Consider the following 17,894-nt stretch of genomic DNA (forward strand, 5'->3'; position numbering starts at 1 on the left):
AATCATGTCACTAATCATAATTAGGTAACAAATAGTGAATGAACATTATATCCTGTTATTGATACCACTCATGTCACGATTTGTTTTATTCTAGCGTTACTATTACTACATCCATAATGGCATAGACACAGAACATGTTGCACCTATGGAAGATTCCTGGTTAGACAATGTCCTCCATCTTGTGTCTGAAGATCTCAAGAAAGGGCACAATGAAACCATAGATAACCTATCGGATGAAATGAGAGAAGACTATCTGCTCAGTGTCAAGAAAGCTATCGGTATGTCGGTTTGTTTGATATTCTATTTTTGCAAATGTAACAAATACCAAAAAACATCCTCCATTAAAGTTTTATAGAGGTCCTTTACATTTTTTTTGTCAATGTAGTGTTTGTTCTGCGAAAATGGGGAAGTGGGTCCTGATTGCCTTCAATTGAATCACATAATGAAATATTGGGATTTAATCCATTGAACAAGCTTTGTAGCATTGTGTCATGGTGGCTTGACCTGATTCTTTTCACAAGATAAAAAAGAGCTTGAATGCGCTTCGGTAAGTGCAAAGGGACCTTGCTGAGAACTAAAATAGTTCTGTTGGTTCTTGAAGTCCTGTAATAAAATCAAAAGAAAAGTTTTTTATATTTTGATTCAGAAAATACCTTGAGAACCAAAAACTATTGATCTGTAATTGTAATTCGATTACCTCATCTTCAAGATGTTACTAGCATGAAAGTTCATCTGTGTTGGTAAACTTCATATGTTTCAAGATGTTACTTTTCACAATGATAATTTTGAGAGCAATTCTAACGTCTTGACAAAATGGGCAATATCTCTTTTAGATATTAATATATTTGTCATTGACTTTTCCATTACAGTTGATTTTGTGCTCCGGGATCCACGTGAAAAAGATGAAGAAAAGAAAGAAGAACTTCCTCCCCATCGACAAGAACTGGCTGTTGTACCTAAACCTTGGAACAAGGCCTATGTCTCAGCAGAAGGATTAATTACAGCTGATCTGAATATTACTAACCCGACAATGCTGCAAGTACTGGAATTATGGCATGTTTCATTTGGGTAAGTGTATAGACAGTAGATTTTGTCCCACATTTTCATAATTAAGGTGTACGTCTATGTATGTATCATTTAACATGGTATGTGTGCATGATATTTTGTGAAGGACTCAATGAATATGCTGGTTTTGTGCACGGGAGTAAATGTTTGAACTTGATTAGAAATAGCCATGATAAAGATGGACGTAAATTACATGCAAACATGATTTTACAGGTGTTGTTTAAGATTGAGAATAAAAGTATTGTTTTGAGACCCAGCCATGTCTCGATCACCTGATATAACTTGGAGATATAGCATTATTTTGTGAGGAACAAAACAATTAATGCTATCTCTCATGTTATATCACGCCATAGGAGCACTCCAGTTCTTCCTCCAAAGATATAAAAATGGTGTCTTATGAGTTTCAACTGAATTATCTGTTTTTGTGACAAAGTGGAAAAGTGCAGAAGGCTAGTGGATTTTTAATATAAGATTATACTTGTGCCATTATCAGGGTGTTAGCTAGCCACCTGTCCACCCATCATTTTGGACAGGCTATTTGTTCCAGGGACAGGCAAAATTAATGCCTGTGACATAATGCTAAATTCTAAAAATAGTGCTTAAATAAGTGCTGTGAACCTAAACAAGACCAGACAAACTAATCAAGGCTATAGCAATAGCTATTTGAACTGACTGAACTCCCAGAAGGGGCGGAGGTGTAGTGGGTTTTTTTTCAGGGTCAAATTTTGGACTGGCGGTTTTGTTGAAAATGATGGGCACTTGTCGAATTCTAGCTAAGACCCTGACCATTATTGAGATCGATTTGTTAAAAGATTTTTCTGACAACACTGACAGGATTCAATTTGTACAAGTGACAATAGGATTAAGTTTTGCTATTTGACCACACCATTCATTCTGTTTTGTTTTTGTTTGTTTTTTTGCAGCAAACTGCGCCTTGTTGATGTAGCTGAACTACAACAAAAGACTGAGTCAATGGAATTGGCTCTGTTTCAGAATCTGGTCATGAGGCATATTGATTCAGCCAAGGAAAGATTACTCAAGAAGTAAGGGTTTATCACAGGAATGTGAATTGTCACATGAATACGTGTGAATTTTAAACATTCAGTTGTTATTTTCCTAGGAATTAGTATTGGCTATTGCCTATTATGCATAAACACTAAACAGCATGAAAAAGTATTTATCTTAGTTTTAATTGAATTTTGGAGAAGTAAGCATATCAGAAGGGCTCTCAAGTATGTTTTTTAAAACAGCTGACACAATAAAAGTATATCGTAACAATCAGAAAATACTACCCTGCTGAATTCTGAGAGTTTACCAACTATTTTGTATTCGTTACCTGCCTACTTTAGGTGGTTTCCAGAAGTACAGAATATCTACTATCAAGGCAACAGAAGAAAGCAGGTTCCAAGCAATCATAATGCAAAGAAATTGGAGTCTTTCTTCAACTGTGCTGCAGCATTGATGACACAGCAGTTGCAAGAGTTATGCCTAGATTCAATGGATGATTTTACACACTTACTCTGTGTAACAGAGGTAGGATATCATCACAAGCAAACTTACTGTTGAATTTCTTCATAGTTAGGGAGGGGATGTAGCATGAGTTTTCCAATGGAGTACCAACTCTGATTTAGTGTCTATGTGGTATCAGCTGCTGGCTGGCACCTTTCCAAGAAATTTGTCATTATTTGATTTAAACTGGTATCAATGCAACATGTGTATCTCGAATGATTCATAAATTAGTAGTCTGATAAATTTTTAAATGACTGGATAGTGGGGTCCCTCTTTATGGACGTAGATTGACAAGCAGCTTATCAGACTACACTATCTTCAAGAAAAGAACAGCCCTCTCTTGCTCTGATCAACATGCATGCTCCGTTAATGAGCGGAGCTATGTATCACCCTTTTGCGACACTTCATGAGTGTCAAATGCAGCTTTGACCCATAATCAGCCAATCAGATTATCTGTCTGTTGTTATAATTTGGGGATGATTGATATGGCCGATCAGGACATCAATTCTGTGTTTTATGCTATCTACACACTAAAAAGGTAAATAAAGGTTGCTCTTCTCTGCAAGCAATTGTATGGAAGTTAAGGGAGACTTCCAACATTTTCCTCTGGTTATTCCGCAGTTCATTAAATGAAATTATGGTGTAATGTAAAGGAAATAACAACTTGTGATCATGGTATTTGCTTTCAAAGAAAATGGTATACTCAAACATGTGTGTGCGCCATGGTCAGGTTTGACTTTTAAGGTGTAAAAAACTTGTACAATAATCTTGTCTTTTCCTTTGTTTTATTCCACTAATGGTTTTTGTTTGTTTTTCACTCAGGGTTTTGCTAATTCCTATCAACATTCTGGGTTTGTTCTTCAGTATGGTCCTAGATGGCACAGATATCAAGTTTGAGCCAACATTCACAGATTTTGAGGTAGTGTTACTCAATGTCTTCGATGTCATGATAAAGGCTGTCAGTGTTGTACCAAGAGTTGAGACCAAACTCTATTCAGAATGGGTAAGAATTGGTGATACTAAAAGATGATAAAACTTGTTATGAAAATCCTTTCAGAGCAATGTATCATGTGTCAAATGATTCATCTGTCATGCAAGATCATTCCAAATAAATTAGGAGAAAATAAACTCATAATCAGTCACTGTAATCAATCAAGGATGACCCCTCAAAAGTTTAGTACTATTCACTAACTTAGATTTAGGCATGGTGGATTCAAGTTAAGAGTACACATTAGAAAAGAAGTTTGAAAATTACAGTAAATTTGTGTACCCAATTTTGGTACAAATTGTCAAGGTATTGAGGTAAATGCAATTCTGAGAAATAAAGCAATGGATTTCTCAATTACTTGGTACTAAATAGGGGTCAATAAAAATCAAGCAATTATCACTCTTTCTTAAATACTTTTGTACCATCAAATAATACGGATACCACATCCAAGAACACCAGAAATTCAATTTGACAAAGCTTATGGTATACATGTATCTGTATCTTTAAAGGCCTTTGTCTCAAAAGTTGTTCTTATAACATGTTTTGTGAGAACTATGGTCGCATTATGTAACATACATGTACATGACTTTTATTTTAACATACCTTTATTTTGGGTATTTATTTGCAGACTGGTTCAAAAGCTAAATCTGTACTGCGTCCAGTCATACTTGAAGACATTCTGAAGAGACACAAGGAGAGAGTCCATGAAGTTGTAGAGAAGGAGAGTGTTGGACCAACAGATCACCTCAGAATCTATGACAAGTACCAGTTTTTAATATCCAAACAGGTAATGAGAAATAGAGAAAGGAATAATTATGCGATATAATTCTTTTATTTTTATTTTGCGTTTTGGATAAGCTGTTTATAAAACTCTTACCAGTTGCACGAAAGGCAAAGAACGCTGGACATTCCGTAGCAATCCACATTAGACCTTTTCAGGAGGATTTTTATGAAAAACACTGATCATTAACGACCATCAAAACATATTCAACCAATCAATTTCTAGCGATTTGAACATGTTGAATGCGGTGTTTTGAACATATTGAATGCGGTGTTTACTGTGTGGTCAAATACATATTTGACCACACAGTAAACACCGCATTCAATATGCTATGTCAAGTAAGATTTTGTGCAATGAGGTATATGATTAATGTGAACGAAAGTTCCCGCTAAAGATTTAGTTGCTGGACTAATTTGAAATTTTTGTTTCAAGGCTTGTCCCACACTGGTGTGAGCAATCATGCCATGCCACATACACTTGTTTTAATAGTTAACTGAGTAAGTGTCCACTTGTTTTTTCTTCACTGCAGGCTGAAGCCGATGTTGAGAGATTCATGTCCGAAGAACACAGCTTTGATGAATATACTAAAGAAGTGGAAAAGTACAGAGAATTGATGGAAGAAATCCAGTTCCACACACGGAAGGTAATGAGAGGGCCTTGTTTTGATATTTACTGTTACAAATTGGTCAATTAGTGAATTAGTGTAAGGTATTGGGATGAATTAAATGTCAAAATGTGCACAATTATGTTGAAAATGTACCAAATGCGATTAAATTAAAATGAATATTAATTTTAAAAGTGTTGGCTATTTTCTGACACTATATTTTTTAATAAGTAGCTATTTAACAAGTCAAATCTATAATCGCTTTTAAAAAATGCTGCTTCTAATTATCATTGCTGTATATTATTTAATATGATCGTGTCTAGTTAGAATTTAGTGCTTTTATGATCGTATCTCAAAAATGTATTCTAATATTGATTAACCTTCTATCAGGGGAAACCACTTGATGGACAGAGTAAAGCATGGGTATGTTATATGACATCCATCCAATGCCATCTAAACAAAGCACCCATATTACAACCTAGATTATAGAACTCAACATCTAGTCATATTTATTCCATGTTTCCATATGCTACCACCATTGTAGCAACATTTTTCACGCATTTGTGTTTCAAATTTTCTAAACCCCGTCATATTTTTTGGTCCTCAAGTTTGTTGTTATTTTGTTTTACATACCAAACGGCATCTACGAACATAAATGTTATAAAATTAAATCATAATTGTCCTGGACTCTCAAATTTGATCCACTTTTGTTGTTACTAAGTTTATATATCCGCAAGGCACCTTACATATACCTAAGGCCAGTATATTCTGGGGGTGTTTCCATTGTGGCAGAAGCAGATGGCTAAAATTTGCCACAGTGTCTTCAGCTGCAGAAAACGTAAAGAAGGGAAACAATCATAACCCTGAAAAAGGCAAATTATTTAGCTGAAATGGCAACCGAGAACAGAGCGCACGGCCGAAAATTGCTGCGAAAGGAAAACCAAAAATGCAATATCTGTTGTAGTGGTAAAATGCTTTGAAAATCCCAGACTATATACTAGCCTTTTATATCAACAAATTTTGTATATCCTCTTGGCTATATACATTAAATCCATTGCATATATTCCAGGGTTGAACTTGATTTATAATATATTTTTAGTTTTCATGCTGCAATGTATTTTAAGTTTCTGTAAATATAAGATTTTAGTGTTCTAATGTATATAGATGCAATGCTGCTTGTATTATTGCTTTATTGCTTTTTTGCCTATTTGTTTGCATTTTGCACATAGGATGGACTGGAACAGAGGAAGGTTTGTTAAGAATGCACTGACTTTTTGGCTGTTTGACTTTCATAAGAGGCAAGCAGTCGCTTTGATAAGAAACACAAAATCAAAATTTGCTTACCAGTCTATATTGAACTGATTCGTTCCAGTTTGCATTGCCTCTGTGAAAATCAAGTAGTTGAATGATTAATTAAAGTGTGTATAATTATCTTGATTTGCTGTGTAGCTCTGTGTTTCTATCTTGAAATATGTACTCAATATATTTCCCAACAGATCTGTTTTCATATGCCCTTATAATTATGTTTTATTTCTTATGTAGACTTCTCATCTCAATTAATTTGGGTTATATTGCTTTGTACTGACACATTACAAATTCATATATTCATTTCTTCACGAAGTTTCTGTTGATATCATTTTATGTACGTCTTATGATACCATGGCAAACTCCAACCACTGTAATGAACTTCTAATATTTTCATTCTTATAAATTTGGTGATGGGAAAATACTTTTTTGTGGATGTATTTTATCTTCTCAGTTATTTGGGTCATATAGATCTTTCTGTGTGATAATGAAACCTCACTTTTTCAAATCTCCTGTAGACATTTTAGCACAACTTAATTCTTAAAGCATTAGCTCATTTTCATTTAAGAATAACATTTTGACTATCATAGTGTAAAATCTTTTGCTTGTCAAGACATAGCCTGAACAAAGCAACAGTAGTTCACACAGAAGTGTCACATAGGGGCTCAGTGCAACAAAGCCTCATCTCCATTAGCTCCCCTGGGGAATGTTATTCATAAGCTTGATTACATTTATACACAACATTACCCACCCAGGGGAACCAATGGAGATAAGGCTTTGTTGCACTGAACCCTCAACATGTTTTAATGGGAATATACAGTATGAACAAATAAGTTTTCAAAACTATGCAGTATCAATGAATGCTGACAATACCATCAGTAAGTTTCATTTTGCACATCAACATCAATCACTGATTTTTTTTATTGAACCACAAGGTCATGGACAGCAAGTAGATAACATTCACCACAATCTATTATTCTAAGATTACTTGCGTGTATTTGTTACTTTTTCAGTTCTGAAGGAAGAATGTGATTATCCAGTTATTATGAGGAACAGTCAACTGATCTCTGGTGTTGGTTTAGAAATACTCAGCCTAATATAAGATGCTTCTAAGTGGCGTAGCCAGCTTTTCGCACAAAATTGCAAATGTATTGATGGCCTAAAGATCTCAACAATTTCTGAAAGGGTGTCTTCCAAATCCAAGCTGACCCGCTCCCAGAATAAAATTGTACCAATGTGTTACAATGTACTGATGGGGCCACATGATCACCGGCCTTTTGTTCTACCACTGATGCTTCTAAATCAACAGAGATAATAAAAAACATAGATTATTTTGAGAAAGTGTGAACAAACAATGCTTGCATGCTTATTTAAATCACACTCAATTTTCTAGAACTTCTTGAGGTTCTTTAAAATCTAATTGGTAAAAATTTACTACTGTGAAGTGTGAAATATGTCATTCTTCTATCTAATCAGTCAAGCTGACGACAAGTGTGTGTTCTATGCCTAACAGTATAATATGATTTGTTCACAGGTGGTTCAATTAGGCATGTTTGAGTTACACTGTGATGAGCTCATCAGGGCATTAGCTAAGAGATCAGAAGCACTCAGCGAAAGATTGCTGAAACGCATGCTGAAAGACCATGCAGATGCAAACAGAAAGTAAGATGTTATTTCATGGAGATAGGATGAAGTACTGAAAGAGGCTTTCACAAGGGAATCAGCAACAAGGTTTCAATGATTGTGTCGTTAGATTGAAAAGGTTGACTCTGACTTCTTTCAGACTGGTACATTACTTGAAGAAGTCAAGGTCATACATGATGAAAGCTTGACAACCTTTTCAATCCGACAGCACACCCATTGAAATCTTGTTGCTTGTAATGTTCTGAAAAGTTGTGATAACTCATTAATCTGCAGGTGGATGGGTATTTTGTGTAATCTAGCAGTGTATATCTAGAGTATGTGATGATTTCCTAGTTTAAGGAGCATTTTGAAAAAAGTGAATACCATGCATGTGGTAAATTAATCATCTAAGTTGTTCTTCTAAAGTTCTTCAGAAGTTTAAATTATATAACAATTATGCAGACTGGTACAGAGACTAACTAGTATTTCAGCCATAATGAAAGAAATTTCTGGCATTAGTGCCTTTATAAAAAAAAATGCATTTGACTGTCGTCATTGGTAGGAAAAACCTCCTTATTGATTCAAGGTTTATTAGAACAAAATGCACTTCGCAGCCAAAGGCTGAATTACATACATTGCACATATAAAAATACATAAGCTAAATAATAAATGGCATATAAATATAAATGCCATTTACTTGTGGAACTTGATCATGTTTAAAACAAAACTGCCAAGAGGTTACATAGCCGATTTTGGTTTAAACATGTTCATGAGCCAATGACACATGAGGTTTTTCCTGCCTAACCACAATATCTGAAACATTAACTTCGACAAAAAGTAAGTGGGAAAGTTTATTTATCATGATCAATACAACTTCTGACCTTTCTGTTCAGGTTGTGTGAAGAATATGAAGTTATTGCAGAGAAAGCCCTCACCACTCCACCAAACACAGAGAAACTAATGGAACTCAGAGAGTACATCGGCAACGTAGAAAAGAAGACCATCTTCCAACTTGAGAAGCAGCTGGTACTGAGTAGAGACAGGCTGGCTTTTCTCGTTGATTATGCTTCCTTCTCACCAGCTGAGATGAGATTGAATAGCAGTACATTCCAGTGGCATGAGAGGATGCCAGAGATATTCCAAGAACATAGACAGATTGTGGATGAGAAGACATCACAGTACCAAGAAGGCCTCAAGGTAGGGTAATTGTTTAGTACACATGCCCTGTAGAATAAAAATTGTATTAGATGGTGATATATAGTTTGATAGCAGTGGAATATCAATTCAAAGTTTGCTAGGAAGGCTGATTGCAAAGATGTCCCTAGCATTACTCCATTGCGAGAAATGCCAATGAAAAATAATTGCAATTGTAATGGCCTCAACAGACTTAAAGAATACTGGTTTGATATTAGTTTCAAACATGTTAATCATATAAATTTACTTTTGTCTTTCAAGCTTTTCTAATAATTACTTCCATTCATTTTGGGTATTGGGTATTGACAAAATGACAATCCAAATACAATGTTGCCACAACCAACTTTATTATGTTTCATATGTATCCAAACTTGAACCTTTGAAAAAAACCCTGCTTCCTTGTATCCACAGTTGAGGCGGGAACGATTCCAAGAAGAGTTGGAAGGTTACAGCAAGCAGATGGAAGAATTCAGCACCTTTGGAGACCTCGGAGAAGTAAACCGATACTTGAAGAAAGGACAGGCACTCATGAACAGATTGGAAGCAGCAGCTGAGAAGATAGAGGCATTCAACTTAGAAGAGGAATCATTTGGTTGGGACACATCAGCTTACCCCCAGCGCAACCAAATTCTCAATGTGCTCACTCCATATCACAAGTTGTACGAAACTACGGTTGAGTTTAACACAAAGCACAAGTAAGTGAAATTTTATTGTGCCTTTTTTAATGGACTATTCCATTTGAAATCCACTGATACTTGTTGAAGAATTAGCTAAAGTCTTTCACAGAGTATGAATTTAAAATAGAATAAACAATTGGGTAACTTGCAGTTGAAATATTCATTGCAGTTATAGGTAAAGCCATATAAAGGGGAGTATGGGTTTCAAAATAATTAACCTTGGACAATGTTTTTGTTGTATCTATCTCTGAACGGCTTCCTCAGCAACATCAAAAGAGAGAAAAGGGGAAAAATACAAATGGCTGCCAGGGTTCAAATTTTAAAGTTGGTCAAATCTGGATAGAAAACTACACTACTGTTTAATATTCCTCCCTTTCAGAAAAGGTGTAGATTGACCTGTCTGTGATGTAAAGTTATAAGAAAAAAAGGCCAAATGTCAAATTTTCCCTACTTTCTTTTTCTACTTTAAATTATTATTTTTTATCCCTGTGGCTTTAGCCATAAAAGGGATCTTGAAATGGTGTTTTACTTCTGTGTATATGTGACTGTATATGTGGATGTATGTGTATTCCATTTTGGTTAGGATTTTCTTTTTCCCCAATATCTGGATATCTGTATGGGGTACAGTGATGTAACTTGGTAGGGGGTAGCAGGGCCAGAGTTTCTCAACCAGATTAGATTTTCAGTGCCAAATATATTGCTTAAGTAGATGATTTGCATAATTTATACATATGATTATCTTTTAGAAATACTTACAACAAGTTAACATTGATGTTCCAAGTCTGGTTAAAAAATGAACATATATTGACTAATCTAGTACTACTGTACAGTTCTCACATACCAGCTTTGTTTGGATGAAAAAATGAAAATGCTTTTCGCAAACATTTTTGAAAATACAAGGGCGAGTGGAAAAGCTTGTAAACAAAATCAGTTGTGGACTGCAGTAAATAAAGGCCAAACCTAGTCCAAATAAGCCTGATCTCTGACTTTTGTTTTGCAGAGCATGGATGGAAGGAGTATTCCATGAAGTTGATCCAGACACTGTCGACGCAGATGTAGGCAACTATTGGCGTACCTTATACAAGCTAGAGAAGACGTTCGGTGACAATCCCAACGCTAAGAAGATAGCAGAACGTGTGAAGGAGAAGGTTGAAGGTTTCAAGGAGCACATTCCATTGGTAGCATCCATGTGTAATCCAGGCTTGAGAGACAGACATTGGGAACAAATGTCAGAGATTGTAGGATTCCCACTCAAACCAGATGAGGTATTTAATATACTTCTAATAAACTTCTTTGCAGTTTTTGTAACTTAGCATGGTGAAATATACATCATTGAACTGGGCGATTCCACGGTTACTCGCATTACACTTTTTAACATTATCTGTTAATTGGCGTACTGTGGTTTTTTATAGTTTAAATTAGGGTGATAGAAAATATGAAATAACTTCAAATGTAGTAGATAGAGGTAAAAGCCTGGTTACTCGCATTACATTCACATTACATTTGTCTAAAAGATGTAAACAAATTGAGATAGTAAGTAAATACAGGAGAAAAACAAAACTCGAAAAACATAGCATGTGAGCAATTTTGAACAAAAACATGCAATAGAATCTTAATGAGGTTTGGTAAAAGAGATCTTTTATAACCAATTATCAAATTAACATAGAAAACTAAATTTATGAGCAAACTCGTAGCCTATTCTTGTGCCAAGTCTTTGAATTTTGTGACTTGCAATTGTAAGAAATCATGCAAAATTGCCTATTTTTGGCACAATTTCCCTTTAATTGCAAAACTATTAAAATTTGACTTTTGTTGCCAGTTAGAACTACATAAAGGATTAAGATTTAGCTGTTTAGCCAAATGAATATTTTGTAATCCAAAAAAATTAGTTCTGTATTTTTCTGGAATAGGGGGTAATACCTAACAATTTTAGTAGGTAACACATTTTTGCATCTTAACTATATTTTGCTTTTCTTCATTTTATCTGCGCTTACAGGACACAACTTTGTCCAAGATGATCGACATGAATCTGGAACCATATCTGGTCAAATTTGAGTCAATCAGTGAGTCAGCTAGTAAGGAGTACTCACTAGAGAAAGCTATGGATAAAATGGTGGGTGAATGGGCTGATATGGAGTTTGTAATCGTCCCTTACCGTGACACGGGTACTTCGATATTGTCCTCTGTGGACGACATCCAAGTATTATTAGATGATCAAATCGTCAAAACGCAGACCATGAGAGGATCACCATTCATCAAACCATTTGAAGGGAGAATCAGGTAAGAAAATAAGTGAATTTATGTTTGAAAAATGTGGAAGGACCGGTTGGTGTAGTGGTTATTGTGCTCTTCCCTTACTCCTAATAATGGGTTTGTAACCAAATATTCCAGTTTTCCTCTGCCGTCTAAAATTGGATCTCCTCCTGTAATTCTGCCCTGTCTTTTCCATTATTGCCCATTTTGATATAGCTGAATGCTATGCTGAGCGTAAAGCTTAGCAATGGAGCCTGGAGAAATTATATTTCTAAAAAAGAGTCAGTACATGTCAAAGATCTGCATTTGAGGGCCAAATACACCTTGTTTTGCTATGTTTACTGTACATTTCAGAGCTTATAAAGGGCCAACCACTGTTGGTCTATGGGCTGCCTGTTAAGATTAGTGTAATGTAAATTATAAGCTACCAAATGCTATTGTAATTTTACACTATGTGCTGGCATGAGAAAGATTGCTGTGGCAGATGTACTGTCATGTAATTTACCAGCTGGTGATATTATGGTCATAACTTTTATTTTATCCAGAGGTTGGGAGGAAAAACTGCTCTTGCTACAAGAGATCCTTGATGAGTGGCTCAAAGTGCAGGCCACCTGGCTTTATTTGGAGCCTATCTTTAGCTCACAGACATCATGGCACAGATGCCAGAGGAAGGAAGACGCTTCACAACGGTGGACAAGAACTGGAGGGATATCATGAAAGCTTCAGCAGTAGTAAGTATGACTGAAACACATTATGTCATTATTAAATACATTCTAGTAACTAATGCTATAGAGTTATGTTTCAGATCAATGGGCTATTCCAGTTGAAATATGTATACCCCGTATGGAAGACACAACCATAATCTCCTACACAGGGAGTGTAGATTTCAAATGGAGTCCCTTTCAGGTAACCCCATTTAAAATTCACACTCCCTGTGTGGAAGATTAAAGTTGTGTCTTCCATAAGGTGTATATAGATTTCAACTGGAATAGCCAATGTAATTATTGGGAATATGCACTGAGAATTCAGAACAATTTGATCAGCTTGCTTTGTTTGTAATAACATACATGACATATTATGATGCTGGTTTATGTGATTTTCTTTCTACAGGACAAGCATGTGTTAGCAGTGACTGAGATTGAGAATGTTGTTGAGCGGTTGAAGAAATCCAATGAGCTGTTGGAACTTATTCAAAAGGTAAGAAAAGACCCCCCCAGAAAAAAAAAACAAGATTTTGACAGAACTACTGCTCACTCAACTTCAGAGCAACAACACTGTCATTCTAATATAAAAGTGTTCCCCATGGCTTGTTAATCAGCCCTAAATGGCATAAGTGATGGCAGCAAATTTGCTACCCTATATAGCATAACTATCAACATTTAATACCCTGCATGTTGTAACCACTTTTAAATCATGATGGCAAAAATACTATTTTAATACTAGACTTTAAAAAAGTTCTTTCAGGCCTCTAGGGGTTTTATTTTTCTGTACTCAAAATACACATTAAAAGATGAAATACAAGTCTAGAAAATGTTAATGCCAATTTTTTAGGCTTTAAACCAAGTGTCAATATAGCCAAAAATGGACCCCTAAACGTCAATGACGCTCTATGCTCAAAAATCCTACCCTTATTGTGTGAAGTGTGGTATTCAATTGTAATTTTCTACCTTCTCTCTGACATCATCCTTAACAGGGTCTGAATGAATACTTGGAAAAGAAACGTCTGTACTTTCCACGCTTCTTCTTCCTGTCTAACGATGAGCTGCTGGAAATCTTGTCTGAGACAAAAGATCCCACTCGTGTACAGCCTCATCTCAAGAAGTGCTTTGAAGGCATCGCTAAACTGGAATTCACAGACATTCTTGATATCACCCATATGAAGAGTAGTGAAGGGGAAGTGGTTTTATTGAAGGAAAGTATCTCAACTGCAAAAGCCAGAGGACAGGTGGAGAAATGGCTGTTGGAGTTAGAGGGACTGATGATTACCAGTATACACAAGGTAAGAAGACAGCATAACAAGGTTTATCCTTCATTTTGGCAAAACATGAACTTTCTAGTATAAAAGACTTCATTGAGATGTCAGAAAGCTTTTTCACCTAGTTGTATTATAGTCAATGACTCAGAGTCTATCCAAACTAAATTGTTATTTATTGCTGGAGATATTTCAGTTATAGAACCATGAAAGTTGAATGCACATCAGCCACCCAGGCCATTGAAAATTTTCATCAGGAATGGTTCCATCTAGGTACAGACATGATGTGAATGTAGAATAACTTAACTGAATCTAACATCTGCTGTGATAAGTATGAAAAGTTAGATTGATTAAGTTAGTTTTCAAAATGTACCTCAAAATTACAGTACTTTTCTTTGCTTTTCAAATGTCATCATAACTAATTAAGTATTATTGCATGTTGTATTGTATCTTCAGGTCATTGGGGAAGCACTAGATGCATATGAAAATACACCTCGTGGCAAATGGGTCATGGAATGGCCAGGCCAAGCCGTTTTGTGCGTCTCACAAAAATACTGGACCAGCGAGATTCACAAAGCCATCGTGAGTGGCCATAAAGATCTTGATGCCTACTTGCAACTGAACAATGCCCAGATCGATGAAATCGTAGCTCTCGCTCGTGGCAAGCTCAGCAAACAGAATCGCATTACCACTTTGGGCGCACTGGTCGTGTTGGACGCCCACGCCGTGATGTACTGGCGCAACTGGTGGATCATAAAGTGAGCAATGAGAATGACTTTGAATGGTTGAGTCAACTGCGATATTACTGGGTCGAGAATCAGATGTTGACCAGGATGATTAACTCTATGTTGCCGTATGGCTACGAGTATCTGGGTAACTCTGGCAGGCTTGTCATCACACCGCTCACTGATAGATGTTACAGGTAAATTGAAAAAAACCCACCTAATTGTCATGGAAAATGTCCATATGGGTGTGAAGTTGCGTACTGATGTAAATATTTTACTTTCAGTAACAACCAGGGGTGTGTAGATTGAGAATCTGCCGGGTGCCACAAAGGTGCTATTGGGCAAATTGAGTTATTAAGGTCAAGGATTACACAAGAATTGAACTTTTGTAAAATGCTTAAAATCAATAAAAAGTTTTCCCTGCAGTCCCAAGGAGTATTCAGTGGTCATCTATTTAGAAAAATTGATTAGATTGTGTACTGATATGGTCAAGGGTTCATGCCACTAAATCCTGAGGTAGCTTCCGGGTCAAGTTTATCACACTTAGTGCCAACTTTGCGCTAAAACAATGACAAATTTGTACAACATTAGCAATTCTAGTGTTGAAAATTATGTTTTACTAGAACTTGTGAATGTGATTTCTACAAATCGGAACAGAAAAGCAAACATTTGAGTGATGATTATGTGCGAATGAACAGACAAGGTCAAAACACAGTTTGCAGGGGGCTGTAAACACATGAAAATTGGACCTTAGCGCTAATTTTCTCAAAAAGTAGACATTTAATGTTAAGTCATTTTCAGATGTGTTATGCAAAATTTTCTTCAAATTAAGAATTTTTAACTCTCATATTTCAAAGTTAAAGGGTAACTTTGGCCAGGAATGTGATCCCCATTTTGTTGTTAAGGCTTGGAACCCTCAAGAATGCTTACTGAATAAGAATTATTCTGTTTCTCTTTCAGAACACTGTTTGGAGCTCTACAGCTCCATTTGGGTGGTGCCCCTGAGGGTCCTGCAGGTACAGGCAAGACAGAAACCACCAAAGATTTGGCCAAAGCTGTGGCCAAGCAGTGTGTTGTATTCAACTGCTCTGATGGGTTAGATTACCTCGCCCTGGGTAAATTCTTCAAAGGTCTGGCATCATGCGGTGCTTGGTCCTGCTTTGATGAGTTCAACCGAATCGATTTGGAAGTATTGTCTGTTGTGGCGCAGCAGATTCTCACCATTCAAAGAGGTAAGGTGTCCTTATGAATGTTTTCCAAAATCTCTAAACAGCATTATTCTCAGCTGTTGACAGATATTCATCAACATGTTTGCTGATTTTGACATGAGAAAGTAACAGTTAATATGCCATGTACTCTTCTTTATCACAATATTCATAAATTTCCCAGATACTGGTCCCAAGTGCCAGCCGATGTCACTAACTATATGTGCAACAGTTTTGACATTTTTTAGTACAAATTGCATCAGCATTTTGAGACTATCACTCAACCTTAGGACCCTGTAATTTTTACCTTCTATATAATGCCTATGTATTTTTGAATGTGATTTTACTCTCTTGTTAAATTGTGCAATATTTATTCTTGTTCTGTTATTTATTTGTTATGTTTTTGACCAGCATGTGACGGTTTGGGTCCACTTGTCTCTTTAGGTATAATTTCCTTCGCTGTTGTTGGGCACTGGCAGCCTTTCATGCTGATCTATTTTAATGTTGCTGTTGTTTGTTTGCTGCCAATGGTTTTAATAAATGAAAACTAAAATAAATGAATAATAGATCCCAGTAGGGGTGATTCTAGATTTTAGTTTGTGACTAGGATTGTGAAAAATGATCTCTATCTTCTGACTTCTTATTTAACTTTATATATTGTTTGTAGGTATCAATGCTGGTGCAGACACCTTGCTATTTGAAGGCACAGAGATCAAATTAGATCCTACTTGCTGTGTGTTTATCACCATGAATCCAGGGTATGCTGGACGATCTGATTTGCCTGATAACCTCAAGGTATGTCCTGGGTGTATGTGTGTGGGGGGGGGGGGGGGGGCTAGTGTTTGTGCTGCTGGTATACATTTATACAAACATGCATAGACCAAAGGGAAATCACACTAGTTTCACTCTTTCTTTGTGAGATAGTTATGTAAATTTTGCATGCCGAAAGTGTCATAAATAGCTTTTCTTTTAAAAGAAGTATGTACTTGAAATATCTTGGTGTAGATCATTCATCCAGTAGTTCAAAACATTATTTTGTAAATTAAATCTAATACTGGAACTAAAATTTGCAACTTAAATATAAAAAAATACTTGAAAATTCAGTTAAAATGAGCAAGTACGTATTTGCTTTACAATCAATTTTGTTTCTTAAAAGTGAATAATTTCTTCAATAGTCTTATAGTTTTGTCATTTCATTTTATTTGTAACAGGCCTTGTTCAGAACTGTAGCTATGATGGTGCCAGACTACGCCTTGATTTCTGAGATTGTCTTATACTCATGTGGATTTGTGAATGCTCGTCCACTATCAGTGAAGATTGTAGCAACATACCGTCTGTGCTCTGAACAACTGTCCTCCCAGCATCATTACGATTATGGTATGAGAGCTGTCAAATCTGTACTCACAGCTGCTGGAAACCTTAAGGTGAGACAATGTAAATTGACATCATGTACATACTTGTCAAATAGCAGTGTAAACCCATGGAATGAACTTTTGCAATGCTATAAATTTCAAACATGTATTTATGTAATGATGGTCAAATAGTTTTCAAAGGGGTCGAAGGGTAGCATGACCTATACTTGTTCAGCTTATATATTTTAAAGAATCAAATTGGATTTGAATTTTGATAACATAGTGGATTGATATACAATCATTAGAATGGCATACACACAGTTGAGCACAGTACATATGCTAGCTGCACTTTGCATGATTGACATGCACTTATGTGCATTTATGCAAGCATAAGTTGGGATTTTGTTGATGCTTGCAGTATCAAAACCCCAGTCATTTTCCCAATTTATAAGCCCAATGAAGTATAGCACTGTTTGCACCAGCGTTTTGTTACAAGAAGTAAAAAAAACCCAATGTAATAAGGCCTCTTTGGATGGTACATAATTCTGTTTGTGGTTAACACAGTTCACCAAATTTTTGTTCACACTATACCATTTGCCCAAGATATATCTCAGGCATTAAAATGTTTTGGGATAATGGAA

The 17,894-nt window shown here is 36.0% G+C and overlaps 1 protein-coding gene across 1 annotated transcript in view; it reads left to right on the forward strand.

The window, feature by feature from the left end:
- The window catches only part of LOC140152840 (dynein axonemal heavy chain 7-like), an 83,992-nt gene that overhangs the window by 10,277 nt on the left and 55,821 nt on the right, over positions 1-17,894 (forward strand). Inside the window, 23 exon segments of the mRNA XM_072175361.1 lie at positions 95-278; positions 870-1,068; positions 1,989-2,108; positions 2,415-2,598; positions 3,397-3,438; positions 3,440-3,577; positions 4,191-4,349; positions 4,873-4,986; positions 6,177-6,197; positions 7,787-7,914; positions 8,769-9,072; positions 9,481-9,764; positions 10,747-11,011; positions 11,743-12,026; positions 12,545-12,639; positions 12,642-12,730; positions 13,110-13,196; positions 13,693-13,998; positions 14,428-14,692; positions 14,695-14,893; positions 15,657-15,928; positions 16,569-16,696; positions 17,113-17,325. Of these exon segments, the coding sequence (XP_072031462.1) occupies positions 95-278; positions 870-1,068; positions 1,989-2,108; positions 2,415-2,598; positions 3,397-3,438; positions 3,440-3,577; positions 4,191-4,349; positions 4,873-4,986; positions 6,177-6,197; positions 7,787-7,914; positions 8,769-9,072; positions 9,481-9,764; positions 10,747-11,011; positions 11,743-12,026; positions 12,545-12,639; positions 12,642-12,730; positions 13,110-13,196; positions 13,693-13,998; positions 14,428-14,692; positions 14,695-14,893; positions 15,657-15,928; positions 16,569-16,696; positions 17,113-17,325 (4,080 nt within the window).

This window comes from Amphiura filiformis, chromosome 5, assembly GCF_039555335.1.
Source record: "Amphiura filiformis chromosome 5, Afil_fr2py, whole genome shotgun sequence".
In the NCBI taxonomy this organism is placed as follows: domain Eukaryota; kingdom Metazoa; phylum Echinodermata; class Ophiuroidea; order Amphilepidida; family Amphiuridae; genus Amphiura; species Amphiura filiformis.